The sequence below is a fragment of the Protomyctophum bolini genome (assembly GCF_963924005.1).
Source record: "Protomyctophum bolini genome assembly, chromosome: 21".
NCBI classification, from domain to species: Eukaryota; Metazoa; Chordata; class Actinopteri; order Myctophiformes; family Myctophidae; genus Protomyctophum; species Protomyctophum bolini.
Window position 1 is genome coordinate 18031061 of NC_137882.1, and position 19552 is coordinate 18050612.

Sequence of the window (19552 nt, forward strand, 5' to 3'; positions counted from 1 at the left end):
TGTTACAGGACAATTATGAACACATCATGCATGGACCTCTCTTTTTGGAGACATGAAAACCTCACATGAACCACTCTGGATTCACATGAAAAACAAAGACCAATATCTCAGCTCGTACGTATGCGCACGAACAAAGAAAATAATAATAAAAATTAAAAAATCACATTTTAAGCCCTAGAAATCCACGAAGAGTCAAATTAAAACCTCTTAAACACTGTAAATATTCGACTGCCAATTGCCTTGTAATTTAATCACTATTCTGACAAATAAATAATCTTAAACATAAACAATGAATAATGGTAAAATGAAAATAGTACAATTTAAACAAGACATATGCCGCTTTCAGCTCCATTGTTACAAGAGCATTTATGATATGCAATAACCTACATGTTTTACTAATAAACTCTGCTATCCCAAGGCTATAAGTGCATAGTAAATTGACACAATATCAAAATAAGTCACTCTTTCGGACTAAACCTGACAAATCACAGAAACCACTCTTTTGGTGATTCCCATGACAATAATAAAAGATTAAAAAAATATATATTGAAAAGCCAGAGTCTATAATAACACATACTCTTCATATCTGACAAAACATATACCAACATGAGGCCTTTTCATTCATGTTGAAAACAAACACCAACGTACACTTTTGAAAACAGAGAGAAGGAAAGTCCATCGTCTCTCTGACATGAACAAAGGAAATTTCTTCTGTTGCCGCTTTTCAGTTACTTCGAAATGTTCGCTCAGATGAAGCTCCATTCCATTTTAAGGTGCTCCTAATCAGGTAACGAGCAGCCATCTTGCTGCTGCATTCTGGGAGATGTTAGTTTCTGAGGTGTGAGATGTCATGCTGACCAGATTTTGTCCTCCTCCCCCGGCTATCTAAGCAGAAATGATGAATTACTGCCTGTCACAACAAAGAAAATGTTATTGTATCAAGTCACGTGAGTTCCCAAGAATCATCACATAGTTTCTTGTGGCAACTCTCCGCCGATGGTAGATTAGAGTTGAGATGAGAAAGGGGAGAGTGATAGTGCTGTGGTCAGAAGGAGGATCAGTGGGAGGAAGCTGGAAGCAGTCCATGCCGTGCACACACGTACACACACGTACACACACGTACACACACGCACACACACACGTACACACACGCACACACGTACACACACACACACACACACACACACACACACACACACACACACACACACACACACACACACACACACACGTACACACGCACAGCAAGATAATAATGCCCTTCTTTTCAAATGAAGCAGTTCACCATAGGCTGTCACTGGCCAGCGCCAAGTCACTTTATTTCAATTCCAGGGAGCTAGCGGCAAGTTGGCCTATCCTCTCGGTCCAGGTGCTCAAATGTCCCTTGAAGCAATGCAGGGACTTTGACAAGCAAATAATCACCGCAAAATATCATGCATAATTGCAGCTGTTTTTGTCGTTTACCACAGGCGTGGACATCTGACATTTTCACTGTGATTTGAGAGAGCAAGCTGGTTTTGAAGAAACCTTTCAGAAAGGTCATCTTCAAGCTGTGTCGACTTGTTTAGTTGTTTTATTTATTTTTATTGTTCAGTAATTGGTCCGCGTGCCAAATGTAATCCGTCTCGCACAGCTTCATTTGTGGCAATGAATAATGATTCTCATTTCTCTCTCTCTTACTCTCCTGTAACTCTCCTTGTCTGTAGAGTGGGAGTGGATGGAGATGACAATCCAGAGGACCACTCTTTTGATCAGGTAAAAACATACCTCTAAGCCAGTTAGTGTAGCCTGGGTTCCAGCCGGATTTGCTGCGTTCTGCTGATCTGAAATGTCACTTCGCAAGTCGAAGTGACATTTCAGATCTGGAACCCAGGCTACAGTTAGTATGCCATCTATGTAACCATAATATCAGCTGTTCCTTAATTAAAGGTACTGGTAATGACAGTACGTGTTTACTAGTAGTTTAAAGGACCACTTCACCACTTTTCAACCTATCTTCAAATAATTGGTCCTCACTAATGTTCATGATAAAATACCACAATTTCTTTGGTAGTTCAGAAACCTGTCCACCAGTGGCATCATCATTAGGCAGATTTATTTTTAAACAACAAGAAGAACTAGATTTTTGTAGTTTGTTGCAGTTTCAATTAGCTTGGATTCCCCATCGATGATGTCACTGGTGGACGGGTTTCTGAACTGCCCACAGCCCTGCTATGAGACACAGACTGAGTAGAAAGAAATTGTGCCATTTTATCATGATCATTAGTGAGAACCAATTATGAATTAGAAAAGTGGTCCTTTAATGTTTATAGCTACTTTATAGATATGAATGCCTAAATGTTTTGTATAAGCATGTTAGTGTTTACTAAAGCAGTGGTTCCAAAACCTTTCAGGGCGAGACCCAAAAGAAAGATTAGATGTTTGGTCCGTGGACCGTGACCCACAGATGGGTCCCGGCCCACTGATTTCAATTTGTGTACAAACGGTGTACAAAAGAACTGGAGATTCAGGGAGTCCCCTTTTACTGAATAATCACTCAACGGAATAGTCACTCAACAGCAATGATCAGATTATGGAGGTATTTAACACGTATTGTCACAAAACAGCTTACTTCACCTTGTGGTACGGCTTCTTGTGAACAATGGATCAGGTCAGCTGGAAATAATTAGTGGATATTAAACCTCTCATTCCTTTAATCATGGCTATTTGCGTTTTCTTTGCTGTGTTAGATAAGCGAGTGCTGATTTCGGCACCAGGTTTGCACCAAATGGACTACTAAACTACTATGAGTGACAAATAAGCCCCTAAAACTTATCTTTTCTGTCAATAAATACATTATTCTGACAAAGCCAGTGCATTAACTTCTCAAATAATTTAACCGTTAAATTATTTGAGAAGTTAATGCACTGGCTTTGTTGTTATCAGTAATTTACTGATAAAGTGTTGAGGTAATTGTTGCGTGTGGTAAATAGCCAGGGATGTTAATAGTTAATCTATTTATCGCCCTTCAGAAATGTATCAATTAACTAGATCCTGCCTCAGCGATATAACCGACTGGATGAGTGCAAACCTATTAAAACTAAACGAAAATAAAACAGAGGTGCTACTGGTAAGCCCTAAGATATAAAGAGATCAGGTGAGATCTAGATCAGAGATCTAGGACATCTAGGACATCTAGCCGTGTGTGTAACCAGCCTCGGAGTGATAATCGATTCAGACCTCAACTTCACATCCCCACATCAACAAAATACCCAAAATTGCATTTCTTAATCTCAGAAATATAGCCAAGATATCATACGACCCTTCCTATCACAACCAGATGCTGAAAAGAATCATCCATGCCTTTTCTCACTAGCCGCCTAGATCAGGTGTTCCCAAACTTTTTTGGACCAGGTAGCCCTTTTGGGGTAGATATTTTTCCAGGTACCCCCTCATCCTCGCAACACGGATAACAATATATTTACAACCACAAGCAGTGTTTCCTGCAGGAAAAAGCTTTGGCATGGTGCTGGGCACAGGCCGCAATTTTGATTAATTAATTAATTTGATTCATTAATTAATAACATTAATACATTAAGATTAATTTGTATTATTGCTCTTGTATTGCTATTGGAGACACTTGGGGGACACTGGGCAGGCACTGAGGAGGCACTGGGGAGACACTGGGAAGGCACTCGGGGGGCACACTGGGGAGGCATTGGGGAGGCACTCGGGGGGACACTGGGGAAATGTAGACGTCTAAATGTATACGTCTAAATGTGTACGTCAAAATGTAGACATCTAAATGTGTACGTCTTCTCTTATGGGGGTCCCTGGCATATCTTTTCAAATGGGGGTCCACATGCTAAGTAGTGTCAATTTGGGGGTCCTTGACATGAAAAAGTTTGGGAACCACTGCTTTAAACACTTTAGCACTTTATGAACATGAACAAAATAGATGGGTCCCCCCTGGAACTCCCTCAGGTACCCCTGGGGGTCCCCGGACCCCACTTTGGGAACCACTGGCCTAGATTACTGCAACCCTCTATTCACAGGATTACCAAAAATGGCCATAGACAGACACAGATTACAACTCATACAAAACTCTGCTGCTAGATTACTAACGAAAACAAAGAAAAGAGAACACATCAAACCAGTCTTGCACACCCTCCACTAGCTTCCGGTCTTCCAGTAAATAGATTTCAAGGTACTTCTCATAGTTTACAAAGCACTCAACAGCTTACCATCATACACTCCATCCACTAAGATCCTCCACAGCAGGTTTACTAGCCACAAAAAGAAAAAATAATCCACGAAAGAAAAAGCTGCATTCTCTTTTTATGCACCAAAATTATGGAATACAATTCCTCAGGAAATCAGAGAGGCCAACTCCACCAACATTTTCAAACAAAAACTAAAAAAACACACCTCTTTAGATTGGCCTTCTCCGCCCTACCGTAGCACTTTTTTGAGGCTTCCCCAGCATTTCTTTTATTATAAATAATTACCCTGCGTTGCTGCCCAAATGACGTCACACATGCGACTCCTCCATGTCTCTCACTGCCACTCAAGTGACTACTGACCAATCACAGCGCGTCTTTTCCGGGACTTGCGTTACGCACGCGGAAGCTTTGCAAGCTTCCGCTCATGCTTCCACTATGTTTCGCAAGGAATCTCAGGAAGATTTTGCCCCCTTTCGTGAACACACGCCCCAGAGACGGAAGAGGCGTCTAACTTTATATGTCTATGGGTTGTACGTATATGTGTTTTTTTACACTGGTCTCACTTCCTTCCTGGACTACAAGGCAGCCCTCCCCTTCTCCACAACCACCAAAGCATTATGGTCATTGTAGTAATCCAGCAATCCAGTCAAACCCTAGTCAAACACACAAAAATGTTCAAATTGTGCTACTGTTATCTACTACAAATATTATTAACATTGAGTGACTGGAGTTTCTTCCAGTGGTGAAATGTCCCTTTAAGCCCTATGTAATACTTGGGCTATTTCAAAATTGCTGATCTACAAGCTCACAATGTGTCACGATGCGTTGTGAGCTTGTAGATCTGGTTTTTCCACTGAAAATGTCATATTGCCGAAAGTACAGAATGGCAGCTCGAGGCGTGACTACCGGTAGTTATTATTTTCCCCATGTACAAACATGACAAGGATGTAACGTAGTTCACCCTGCGCTGATGTTTCCTGCCAATGTGCAATCGTTTCTGCTTTTATCTTTTTTCATCTCTGCTGTTTATTTTAACACCGCATCAAAAATAGATGCAGAGGAAATACGTTTAGGCTTCTTGCAATAATAGCAGTCAGCGGTAGCCTTCTTATCATGCCACTGCCACAACCCCCTATGCGCATGCACGCACACACACACACACACACACACACACACACACACACACACACCCTCGCCTTCCCTTCCCCTCCCCATTTGCACAAATGCTTCCCACTGTCTCTCCATCTCTTTCTCTCCTTTATCTTTTTGTATTTGACCTGGCCGTTATCTGTGCTCTCTGTGAATGGGGGAAGGTCTGGGCATTGAGAGGCTGCTGTGGGTGGCAGTGAATGGACGGCATGGCTGGGTGAGCTTGCAGGCGAGTCCCAGTGGAGACGGTCAGGTTGGCCTGCCAGACCTTGCCCGGCTCTGTGCCTCTTTCTTATGTAAATGGTAATGGTGAGACCGTGCCCAGGGTCTGTGTGTGTGTGTGTGTGTGTTGGGGGAGTCGCTGCACTGAACGGTAATGCAGCAGACAGTAAAGAAGTACGTTCCGTTGCTGTCGGGCAGATAACCTCTTATCTCTATATTTTAACTTTTTGTGGGTTTTTTTTTTGTAAAACGACGTTGAACACCCTACTTCCTCGAGTGTTGTGCAAAAGCAGAATATCCACAAGCTCGAAATATGGTGCGAAGCGATGTTTTGAGCTTGTCTATCTGCTACTGTTGCTATTTTTTATTTTAATCCTGAAAAGTAACAGTTTTTAGGAGGTTTGCACCCGACAGAGATTATTTACATGGGATATTATAGTACATTAGGCCTAAGTAAATTATTGGAATACTTGAGTATTTGTATTTTTGGATACTTACTTACTGACGATACTTACTTACTGACGGCCAATTTACTTTACTAACATACTTTACTAACCCTAAAGCCGAAAATAGCGGACGCGCTGAGCTTGCATACACAACGCATCGCAATGCTTTCTTGCTTTGTTTTTGGGACAGGATGTTCCATCTTTCCCACTGGAGGCCAGGGTGTCCCGTGTAAAAGTATGGGTCATTGGATATACCGGTAGCCTAGCTGGCCCCCCAAGAGAGGTTCCATCGAGGCTGGGTATACGTGGCTTGGCTCAGAGGGCCTTTTGTGCATCACTGGGGTGACATGGTTTTCTCATGGTCTACAGGTTACTACAGAGAGGCCAGGCACACAGGGAAGGCCCCCAGACACAGCAACACGAGGCCTATGGCACTGTCTGGACCACAAGTATCCTTTCACTGATACCGCTGCCTAGACGGTATGCGGTCACACACTCAGCATGTACCGCGGCAAACGGTCCGTGGAGCAAGCAGCCTCATCCTTTGACCAGTGCAGAAATGTAGCAGAAAACTGCCATTTATGGAATCTGAAGAGCAGCACAGGTTATCTGTCTAGCTCTCTACTGAATACTGACACACCATAGCTGTCGGGGCAGAAACCTAGTTTTTCTATATTTCATCTTATGTTTCTTCATGAATTAATTCCCTCATCGTACAGTGTCACACTAAAGCAGTGGAAATAGCTGATCTAATACAAGCTAACAATGCGTCACAACACGCATTGTGAGCTTTTATATCAGCAATTCTTTGCAATTTCTTCATATCTTTTCAAATATCTGCAAATATTTGTATTTTTACGCCTATATTGCCATGTGCAAAATAGGGATGCCAACATGAAAGTGGTTAAGTCTGTCTGTGGGTTTTATAAATATTTAACCAATGTATCTAAATAATAATTACATTGGGTGAACACAGGAAGGCAGGTTCTTTTCAATATAAATATTAACAGGATACTGTACTGTCCACCCAACAGTGACAATATTAATGCAGCTTGTGGCATACCCATCTAGAGCTGTATAGTGTATGTGTACAGTATATAAACACCTTCATGTACTGTATGTGCTCGTAGCTGTCTCTCCTTGTGCATGAATGAAAGTGTGTTGGCATTTACAGTACTGTATGTGCACAGTCTGCACACATACGCTTGCTTGTGCCTGCATGCATGCATTCGTATTTCGTGTGCATCTGTGTTTGAAGGTGCACATATGTATGTAAACTATTTGCTACACCAAATGCTTTATAAACAGACTGTAACCATTCACTCACTGTAGAAAGTCATGAAAATAAGAAAATATAACTTTCATGAGCACCAAATTAGGACGAGGCTAACCTAATTTAGCCCAGTAATGGCCTCATGACCTAGCTTGTAGGGAGCAGATAGTTATTTTTTTATTATTTTTTACTTTAAAGGGATAGTTCACCAAAAAAGATTATTCACCCCATGGAGACTTGAACCAGCAGTGGTTCCATACGGAGACACAAAGAGCCTCTTTTGTGTCTCCTACCGGAAGCGCAGCCTCTGCACAGCCGGTTATCAAATTATTGCCTTAGGAATGTGACAAAAAGGTCATTTTTGGGGTGAACTATACTCCTTTAATATGGACTTGCTGGTGTATAGCGGTCCATGCACCACAGCGTGTTGCGGGTTTGAATCCCGACCCGGCGACCGTTGCTGCGTGTCATCTCTCTCCCAATGTCCTGGTGCTGCTCGTGCCTCGTGCCATCCCCTGTAATATGATTGTCAATGTATGATTTTCTGAGTAGTGTGTGGTCTGAATCAGTAACACGTTTTGGTCCAAGAGACAACGTACAAGAACACGGTTTGTGAATCATTTACTGTAAAGCTGTACACTGAGATTGACAACGTTCATGCGGTCCACAAGAGAGCAGAGGCAGATAATATAGCGTTGGTTCTAAACGTGCTTCAGGGTGTTCCGGGCGCGTCCCCAGCTAAATTGTTGATAGTTACGAACCGATGGGAACCTTACAGTTATAAAAGGATTGATTGATTGATTGATTGATGACTACTTAACAACTTGCAAAAAGTACAGAGGTACACTTATACAATAATGCTAATAGGATGTTTCCATTGTGGTCCCCTCAGTATTGGGAGTTTGAGAGGTTTGACAACCACTGGACATTTCAGGACGTTAACTGTACCCAGAGCAGTAGCAGAATCAGCCTTATTGTCAAATCACAGATTTACCAAGTATAAAGGTGGATGAAATTAGTTTTTTGTGCATAGTTCCCAATCGTATCATTTATTTTCCCACAGAAAAAAGAAAGGGAATTAGAAGAAGGGAGGGCAAGGGGGAAAGGTAATAATACATCTACATGTTTAAACAACCCTGAGATAAGATATAACGGTGCATGAGCATAGCAGCAGATGTATACTGTACATATTAGGAACGTTAGTTATGGTGCTAGGAAACAAATCACACTTGTGTGCAGTGTGGGGGGCTCTTATCATCATACATCACATTCCGTGCTCAGCCAATCAAATCATCACTATTGGGTACATGGTAGGTACACACATTGCTCATGCAGCCAATCAAATCAAACACACAAATCTTGGCATAGCCCTCAAAACACACACACACACACACACACACACACACACAGAGAGAGTGAGAGAGAAAAATAATAACACCATTGTTGTGTCTCAACTCTAAATCCTCTCCTGAAAACAACACCAGCTCCTTTCATAATGCTGCAGTTCATTTGGCGTATGGACTTGTACGTGTGTATGGTGGTAACTGGGCCTGTTGGGTCATGTTATAATGGCTGTCAGGTTAGCGATCCATAACAGCAGAGCTCTAATCCACCCTTAATGGAGTTCACCTAAGGAGAAGTGTGATGTAAGGTAACATGAGGAATGTGTTCAAAGGGGAAGCGCATGAATTCCCTCACGTTTACATAGAGGTCTCAAGTCTTGTCTTATACTGTACCTCTCTGTCTACTTTCATCTATTAAGCAGTCGGTGATGTAAAGTAAGGAAGTACAAGTAGGCTACTTTGATACAAATTTTTGATTCTCTGTTTTACACACCATTATAATGTTCCTATTTTGATCATAATACCCAATTACTGAATGTCTAGTCTCCAGGTTTTCTTCTGGAGATGTATGACACTGATTTAATATGACACTATGGCACATTATGAGTCCATTAGTACTAGTGGGTCTCAAGCATTTTATTTTCAAGGACCCCCTGAACTCTGACGGTGTACAAGTACAGTTCACTGGGTTCCATTTGTGCACTCTCAGAGTTACTGTTATGGTCATTCAGGACTATCTCTTTGTGTTAAAGAGCTTGGGTTGGAATGACGAGCCTCTTTGTAGTGTACCGCCATGGGATAATCAGGGTTTTCATTCCGTATTGCATATACTTGTGTTCTGCTAATCTATTTTGCGCTTAGTTCATCCTACATACAGTATATAATAGCAGCCACAGTCACATTCCAATCTGTAGACAACGAAAGTCGTGTTGCAGTTGGCGAAACCTCTAATCTGACTGAAAACATCCACAAAGCTCTTTGTCTTAATTACGTTGGTGCAGTAGTTACAATTATACCACCCTTGAAGTTCCCCTCTGGACGCTGTAACCAAGCAGACTGGAAGGGGTGTTTGCTTTAGTGTATGCCTGTTGCAGGATGTGCTTTTTGTAGCCTCGATGAGTGAACCTGTGATTCATATCTGTGGCTTGTTGGTCAAAATCATCATCAGAATCACAGAACCTCCTGAATCTTTGAAACTGTCCATAGGGGATGTTGGAGATAAGACTGGACAGATGGAAACTCTGCTTGTAAGATTGTATTATTTACGGTCACTACTTTTTCTGTAAATAGATGTATGCAGATTGCCATTGTCGTCCCTCGATATCTTAAGGTCTAAAGAAATGATTTCGTTTTACTGTATTCCAAGGACAGTCTCAGATTATTATTAGTTGAATTTATAAAATTATGGAAATCTATAAGGATCTTGTTCAGATCCTGTGTAAATCATGCATGAATCATCAATGTATCTGCCATACCATTTGATCTTGTCCAAGAAGGGTTTGAGTTGACTATAGATGTATCCATAGTGTTCCATAGTGTTCTGTGCATGGGTCCCAGACTCCCAGGTACTTGTGAGAATAATAGTGGAGGCAGGCTGGCATGGTGAAAGTGTTTACGTGTTCATATGAATTTTCCCCTTTTTTTCATGATTGAGTTGGACTCTTTTGGTGCGTTTGTGCTTTCATGGACCATTAGTTGAGCGGTAGAGCATTATGCATCCAGGGATGCTATTGAGTGATTGAATGAAAAGTACGACTGTGTGAAAGCTACAAGTGGATGCCTACAAATGGAAGGAGATGGATAATTACGGTATGTCTCTGGTATAATGGAAAATAAATCCACTCAAAACTAAAAAACCATTAGTTGAGAGGTATGTACATCATTCAGCCCACAGTGTTATTGAGTGATGGAATCAAAACAATAGGTCATAGACCTTGTAAAAGCTACAAGATTTTTTTTTTTCTATCTCAAACATACTGTAGCTACAAATCGATGGACAATTATCTCTTTGATGTGATGGACGAAGTGCACCCAAAACTATAATATACTTTATATATAATTAGTCATTTTTGACAGTCAATTTTGAAGGAAAAAAAAACACTGTTAGTGCATAAGTAATAGATTTATAATTTGTAATTCAAACAGGAGGCTCTGAGCAGAAAAGGGTAATGTGACTGTGCATTGTGTATCTCGTCACACTAAATCGCTCTCTGAAACAGCAAAAAATAATAAAGAGACATCAGCAAAAACTAGAACATCCCTCTGCAACAACATTGGTGTATTCCTTTAAGATGACTTGTTCTGCATAATCACTCTTACGCCTCAGACAGCCTGGTCTAATCACGTTAAAGATGCTCGTCCCCGTGAGAGATGGATGCTGTGCGCCTGCCAAGAGAGCCACTGCAGTCAATATCTGGGAAAACGCAAGTCTGCAACACACACACGCACGTCACACGCACATACGCACACACAGTGGTGGAAAGTGACTAAGTAATTATTATTTTTAAAATTTTGTTTATACTTTATCGTGGTTTTAAAACTTTTTTGTGCCAAGGACCCCTAAACTGATTTGACTGCGGACCACCATCTAATAATGTATTGTGTCAGGGACCCTCAGATTGAGAAAAAGTTCGATATTGTTTCGAAAATGTGACAAAGGTGACGTGCTGTGAGCTTGTTTTGCTAGAGTATTTCTTTGAAGTAAAAAAGCCTGAGTAGCCTACTTCTTCTGACACTGCACTTACTGTACACACGTGCACACACATCAGAAGGCTGACATCTTGACACATTCATTGATCCTTTATTTGTCAGAGCATGTTATTCTGAGTTTCGTAACCATAGCGACTGCATGAAGTGTATCCGTTTTTTTAAGCACAGTGCACAGTCTGTGTGTGTGTGTGTGTGTGTGTGTGTGTGTGTGTGTGTGTGCGTGAGTGAGAGTGTGTACTTGTATTATTGCAACCGCAAGTCACATTTACTATGAAAACCTGCATTTCCCATTGGTTCGTCACGCCCCCATATATGGTCATGCCTCATGACATCACGTGACATCATCAGGTATTTCAATATATGGGCATACTGTATGTATTGGCAACGCATAGACGACATCGCCAGGGGCCCTTCCCCATATATGGGAATGTCAATATATGGCCATATCACGCCTCCATGGTCACACCTCGTAACATCACGCCTCCATATATGGTCACGCCTCGTGACACCTCATGGAGACCCTTAGATCTCCATATATGGTTGTCAGTCCATCAAGCCTCGTGACATCACACGCTCCATATGTCATTCTGACATCATCAAACCCAAAAATGAAGGCCCAGCTCTACCCAGACTTTTACTTGTAACAGAGTATTTCTATATTGCAGTATTGATACTTTTACTTATGTAAAACATTTGAGTACTTTTTCCATCACTTGCAGAATGTGAGAGACACATTGTGATGATCATCTTCCTGGTCCTCACAAGAGAAATTGTTGTTTTAACGTTAAAAAATATAGTTTTAGGGTAAAAGCCGTTTCAGATGGGGAGCAAGTCGGGACACAGGTCTCCACCAGGATAGGAGCGTTTTTGAAAAAATGCCAAGTGGCATGTCTTCCTCAACCTAGTGGGAATATGTGTGCACAGTTTCGCCGCAAATGGACGCTGTGTTAATGATTTGCAGCATTTTGTACAAAACAGGACACTCCTGAAAACCGTGCCCCCTGATGTGAACATTTTTAATTGGCATTTCTTCCTCAGCCTAGTGGGAATGTGCAATTGTGCATGCGCAATTTCCCTCAAATTGCACTCTGTGTTGAGGCATTTTGTTCAAAATGAACCAATCCTGCAAACTTTGGAAGGCAATCTTAGCCAATGGGGATTGAATATGGGGAAGCGGACAGGTCCGTGTTGATGATTATTATTGTTCAATTATGGAAAGATTCAGATTGGGGTTAGCATTAGGATTAGACATGTAGGGTGTGCCAGAAGAGAATAGGATTATGTACCTGCACCTGAAAGTTGTAGAAAATGTATGATGATTTGAGGGTTCCGTTATTTGATGCAACAACAAAAACCTGAGCTATTCTGGGAAAATGATGGAGTGGTTATTTTAGATGGCACTTTGTAGATCCTGGAGTAGAAGACAATCTCAGCTCTTCCATTAGGTCCATGTCCGGTCTCCTGTTATGATGTGATGTAACAGGCCCAATGTTGTATTGTGTGTGTGGGTGCGTGTTCGTGTTTGCGTTCGTTCGTTCACGTGCACGTGCGAGAGAGAATGTGAGATAGAGAGAGAGGGTAGGCGTCGAGCAGTGAGCCGGGATATTGTCTCTATCAGGTGGAAACAAACAAAACTGTCCAGTTTTTCAAATTCAAAAAACGTTTCGCTGCTCTACAGCAATGAGATAGTATAGACGAATTCAGAAACGGGTCTCATGGTCGCAGCTTATGTAGGCAGACTCGACGTAGCTGCAGGGTTGAAACCCTCACCAGGTGCATCTCTTCTACTACAGTGAACGGTAGAGTGACTGATGTTAGTCTGCCTCAAACGTTACTCTTTTACCTGCTTTTTACTAACACTAACATTACAAAGATGACATCGAGATGAACCTGTGTAGTTTATGGCTGCTCCAACAGTAGTGGCAACATTCCAATAAAATAAAAAACGGAATGTAAAAATATCCACCGCGGTAGCTGAGACCAAAGCCATTGAGTAATGAGGTATAAAGTACAGCAGCCTTGTGTTCATAAAACAGAAATATTGGGTATTGGGTAAGACTGACGTTATGTATCAGTCACTCTACCGTTCACTGTAGTAGAAGAGATGCGCCTGGTGAGGGTTTAAACCCCACAGCTACGTCGAGTCCGTCTACAGGAAATACGTAAACTGCGACCATGAGACCCGTTTTTTAATTAGTGGTTAATTAGTGGTGTTACTTATCAACGAGAAGCAGTGCTGCAGAGGCCCCTTTCAAGTTGCCCAGCCATGGGCGTTGGCTGCCAGGTAGTAGGCTATTCTAGCTGAGCTGCAGCTTGGCCTGCCAGTCCTCAAGGCATTAACGCCACCGCTGATTCCCTAACCAACCCTCCTTGTCATCCTGCCTTCAAGGCCCATTTAGAGGAACACTTGGCTCTCTAGGCATCGATTCTGACAGACATCAAAGTGCGTTTCATCTTCCCAGTTCCCAGGTGAAGTGGTTTACAGCCGGTGGTTTGCCCCAGGGAGTGGGGGTGGGCTGGGCTGGGGGGGGGGGGAGTGGGCTGGGGATATTGTTGGCAACTGCCGGCTTTTGTTTGGAATCTGTCAGGCCGCGGGGGCCACCTGTGTTTAAAATACTGAGGCTGACTCTGTTAGTTGGCTGGGCTGGCTGGCTCTGCTGATGGATCTTCCCCTGTGGCTTGGGGAGATTAACTTTAATCTCTGGGTAGTACTGCCTACATTCGTGCTACCCTGTAATATATGCTGCCAGAATTCCAATTCAAGATCCCCAAAATCAAACACTTGCGCATGAGCAGCTGACATTTAGTTTTGTAATTGCATTGCAGTGGACCTCCGATTGCCCATGATAATGACAGGTTTGCTCACGTATGTGTGCATTATGCAAGTGTAGGAGGATGCCGAGGAAATTACTAAGAAGATGGCAGAAGCAGTAGTTAGGCTGCCATGCACCCCCAGGCACCTGCCCAGCACAACTTCTCCACACACACAGTGTGTGTGTGTGTGTGTGTGTGTGTGTGTGTGTGTGTGTGCGTGTGTGTGTGTGTGTGTGTGTGTGTGTGTGTGTGTGCGCGCGTGCGTGCGAGCAGCGGTGAGCTAGCGGTAGGACTGCCCAGGGTGCCGCCCCGGTAGTTCTGAAGCTGCATGCACGCCAATACGCGTTGCTGACGGCGCGCTCAACACCTAAAACAAAGCAACTGGTGGTGTCGTCCATGGCTGGCTGGCTCCTTTGTTATGCTTTGCATAACATTACCTGATGTTCTCACTTTAGTCACTTCACATCCTCTCAGTTACATTGTGTAAACGGCCATGCAAGATAGCTTAGCCTAGTATTATTCTGACGACCCATCGAAGAAGACATGCGTCGAGACTCCAGAGGAAACATTGTTTCGTGCCTAAACCTGCGGTCGAGTCCCAGCTGTTGGGAGTTATTTAATTTTTTCTGGAAACTGGAATTATGCATATAATCCTTACAAATGTGAGTTTACGTGATCTACCAATAAATAGACCATATGAAGAAAACAAAGGGATATATCGGTTAATCGTGGCTATCATTGCGCCAGTGTTGCATTTTCTGTTATTATAGTGACTTAGACAACTTAAGTGAAATAACGTTTAGTTTAGTTTTTTCGATCATCAACAGAATTCATAAACATTATACTGTACATCCAAATTTCTTTCTGGTTGATCGAAATGGCTTAGGCTGAAGCTCAAAGCTTTGATGCCTATCCTACATTGGTTGGTTTATTTACAAAAGTTTCTTTCCATTGTTCATTTACTAAAAATACTATAGGGCCAGTGCATAGGGAGGAGTTTCACTCGGGTTATTCTGGTTGCCATTTTTCTGCCTACCAGTAAGTAGGCTAGTAGGCTATAGTAGTAGGCTGCGAGGCTACATTTCCCAGCCTCACTGTGGAGACATATACCATTGCAGATATAAATCACTCGTGGTGTTTTTCCCCTCTCCCATGTTCTATAAAGATGTGTCCACATGTCTTCTCCTCAAGTAAGATGTAAACATTAAGAACTGTTTTGACGTGAGGGGAGGGGAGGCGGCTATCAAATCAGAACACCCGAACATTTTCTAACGACAAATAATAATACCACCGTCGATCCAGAGTTGTGACAAGTCAAAGATAGTAGAGAGATGGAAGATGGTGTACTGCAGTGACAGTAACAATATACACATTAACGTCACTGACAAGCAAACTTACGAAATACAGACTGGCAGCCAAGTAGCCTAGCATCCTACTAGCCTACATGTAGGCAGGAAGATGGCGCCCAAAAAAGCCAAAATCCTACCGAAGCGTCACTATGCCCTACTGATAAGCTCAAAACCTGAAACTCACATGGTTATCCTTATCCCTGACCGTTGTTGGAACTTGTTTTAAAACCACGGTTTTGAAAGCAAAATAACGTAAGGCAGGGTGAGTATACAATGCAAAGGGAGTTTATATAAAACTAAAAGGAAAATAATTAATTTCAATGGAACTAAATAATAAGAGATATAATTACATTGGAATAGCTGGTTTTCCATCATATAACTAGCACGAGCTGAGTGGCTATGTGCACATGCATGTGACGTGCACGTGGCGTCATTAAAATACATCCCTACTAGTTAAAAAATCCACAGCACACCACTGTGTGTGAGAGAGAATATAGCATGGTGCCAGTGTGGAACAGAAGTACATCCTATGTTCCCCAGGTTCTACACAGTATGTTCCCCACCATGCAAAAAAGGTTCTTTGCTCCCCACTTTTCGTAGCAAATTCTGATTTAAGCTCAGTCTTTGAACAATCCATTGAACTTTAGGCCTGCCTAGGCTACTTAAACTATCTAGTCTTAGACAACAAAAAATTAACACTGGCATAAAATAAAACATATAATTGCTCAAACTCTTCAACAAAGATGGCAAAAACAAACATAATTTGTTCTGTATTTATACATACAATTGTATAGTACAAAACACTGAAGTCCTTAAACCAGAAACCTATAACGCTAACCCTAAAGGTAAGTGGGGAACATAGAACCTGGGGAACATAGGGATGACCCCCAATTCACTCCTGCGAGCCAGAAGGAAATCATCTTAACACTTGTTTCTACCTCCCTTTGTCCCTTTCTCTCATGTCTCTCCATCCTGCTTGTTCTAGACTAAAATCCTGTTATCCGGCAGAGTTCCCCCTGTGATTCCCACTTCTTGCATGTTGCAGATAACGGCACAAGAATGGAAAGAAATGGCACCAAGTAACATTAGGTGACTTTCTGTGCTCTGCTTCCAGGCTACTTATGCATGACTTAACCCTCCTTAAAATATAAAACAGATGTATGTTTTCTTTTATTTTCTTTTTTTTTTTCATTACACAACACTACTAGACAATCATTTTTGTCCTTGTGCAGTTCTGATTGTACCACTCCAGTTGAGAGTCTCTACCCAGAGCACCACCTCGCCCAGTAATGTTTTCCTTTGTGGCACATTGTTGTTTGGTTGACAGTACATTTGGGAGCTTTTAGTAGTGATACCGAGAGACACTGAAAGCCGATATATAAAATATGGTGAGCTTTGAGCAATGTGGAATATGAACGATTAAGTGCCCTAAAGCTTGCGTGAAATTAAACGCCCCCCACTCCCCACAACCTGCACCTCTCTCTCTCTCTCTCTCTCTCTCTCTCTCTCTCTCTCTCTCTCTCTCTCTGCAGCACATTGTTGTAATTGGAAAACCATGATGTCAGTGGCATTCTTGCTGGAGGAGTCAAGGAAAAATCCTACAGAACATTCCCTGACAGTAAGCTGACAGTGGTCTTATGAAAGGAACAATGTGCCCCACGTATTGCTGAATTTATCTTTATCTCCGTTCTAGCAGTAGCCTTCTTCCAGGTGGGAAACTTGAAAAGGCTGTGTCATTGTTCAATTATCTAGCTTTTTTGCTCAGAGTGAGATTGCTTGCATTTGCTACATTTTCTCTTCTGTTGATGCAACAGAAATGTGACTACTTAATTTTAATCATGCGCATCTGATCTGGTGACAGTGTATTACTGTACTGCATGTCTATACGTACAAGCCTGTAGTCTTTATTTTCATGATGTGCCACTGACTGAGCTCTTTAGAGGAAATGCTAATTCGGACAGGCATCTGTTAACAATAATATGTGGAGGAAAAATGAACCGAATAACAAATATCCCACAGTTCTGTGACTGTCACATCTCTCTATTCTTGTATAAACAGCTACCGTCAAGACGAAAGAATGTGCCTGTTTAAGCCCTTACATTTATATAACAAACATATGGAGCGAGACAATGTGTGCACTCTAGTTCTGAATGGGATAACCCACTTATTAAATGCCATCAAATACTGTATTACCTCTGAATTGTGATTCCGTGATGGGAACTACATTTGGCCTGAGGCTGGCCCGAAAACACAATTTCCAATCATTTCCTTCCCTGTCCAAGAAAGACACCAAGCACAAGCACACACACACACACACACACACACGCACGCACGCACGCACACACACACACACACACACACGCACCATGCCTTAACAAGCTAACAGATATTTAATGCCGGCACTTACACACTCCGGTCCCCCGTTGGCTTTTTCTCTGCCATCGTGGTGTGGGCCCGTGACCGGGCTCTTCAGTAGCTCCCATGCCTTTGAGGTAAGAATTCTCTTAACTCTACTACATTCATCTACCGGTATCTTTTAATCTTGTATTTCATGTAAAAGGAAATGGAAATGAAGGGGGTATTTACCCGACCCCAGAGGGGAATATCTTTTCTGCATGACCCAGCAGTGTGCTGCTCATGTGAGTGCATGATGGTGGAGCAGTTAGGGCAGGCGTAGGCAACCTTTTCAGCCACATGATCACTTGGCCGTTTTCCAAGACTGGCATGATCATCACCCAGTGCCCAGCGGTGAAAACCACCAGCGGTGTAGTAACTAGTACAATTGTGAGGTACTACATTTACTTTACTGGAGTATTTAAAAATATATATACTTTTACTTTACATCTCAGAGGCCAATATTATACCTCAATATTATACCTCAACTACAATTGTTTTAAAACTTCTGTTACTATAGTTACTTTGAAGATTGTGATTATTATGAAACATACATTACCCACTTCAGCCCTATACAGTACATTTTGGCCATTTGAAAATAGCAGATCTACAAGCTCACAAGGTACATTTTGAATTATGGTACTATGGTACTATACTTTTAAAAACCACCATTGCTTTACTTCTTATTGTAGGCTTTAGAATAATACATGCATAGCATTCAGCAGACCAAACAAGCCATAGTAAAGTATTTAAAGGGGAATAGGAATACCACTCATTTTCAACCTAGAGCTGTTTACTATGTCCCCCCATTCTGTGTTATCTAGGAAACACATTAACATGGTGAATCACATCTTGATGATGTCATCAAGATGTGATTCACCATGTTAATGATTTTTTTTCAGACCTCCAGTTCTAGGAAACACAGACCACACAAGACCTCTAAGGTATATTAATGACATAGTAAAATGTTGAAAATGAGTGGAATGCCCCTTTTAATAATAAAACCTATAGCAAGAATTGAATCAATAATTTAATATGAATTATAATAAATATAAGTCTGACTGTGGGGAGAAAGGTTTTATGCACATCAAACAATCATTGTTAATAATGATTGTTTTTGATCAACTCAGTTGATCACATCAATCTGATCATCTGGTAGATTAAAGAGTTGGTTTGACCAACCCTGAGATATGGCTTTAATCACATTAAACCTACAAAAGTAGCTACTGTAATCCTGACAATAGACAGTTAACACCTTTATCATTTGCCATTCAGGACCAAAAGCAGCTGCAGGAGCCCGAGGTGGAGGTCACCTGTGTTAAGCCAGAGGACCCGGAGGCCCAATGGGGATATGAAGACGGAATCACGGGCCCCAAGCACCTGGAAGACCTGTTGGAGGGAGACCTGGGTCTTGGGAGTGATCCAGCTCTTGCTGGGGAGGTATGACAAAGTCAAAGTCATACGATTTGTCACACACGTTACCGCAGTGAAATTTGTTTTCCGCATTTGACCCATCTCTTGGAGCGGTGAGCCGCAGCCAAGGAGCGGTGAGCTGCAGCGTGCGCCGCGCTCGGGAATCATTTGATTAGTAGATTTGACCCCCAATCCAACCCTTTGATGCCGAGTGCCAAGCAGGGAGGCACTGGGTCCC

General features: G+C 42.1%; 1 protein-coding gene across 1 annotated transcript; it reads left to right on the top strand.

The window, feature by feature from the left end:
- Nucleotides 1–1720: 1720 nt before the first annotated feature.
- On the top strand, nt 1721–19347 carry LOC308336411 (sodium/hydrogen exchanger 9-like; the record flags this gene model as incomplete). Its single annotated transcript, XM_080793774.1, has 4 exons — nt 1721–1755; nt 6389–6468; nt 17894–17999; nt 19177–19347. The coding sequence occupies exons 3-4, from the start codon at nt 17901–17903 to the stop codon at nt 19345–19347; spliced, it is 270 nt and encodes an 89-aa protein (XP_080649900.1). The 5' UTR covers nt 1721–1755; nt 6389–6468; nt 17894–17900.
- Nucleotides 19348–19552: the final 205 nt, after the last annotated feature.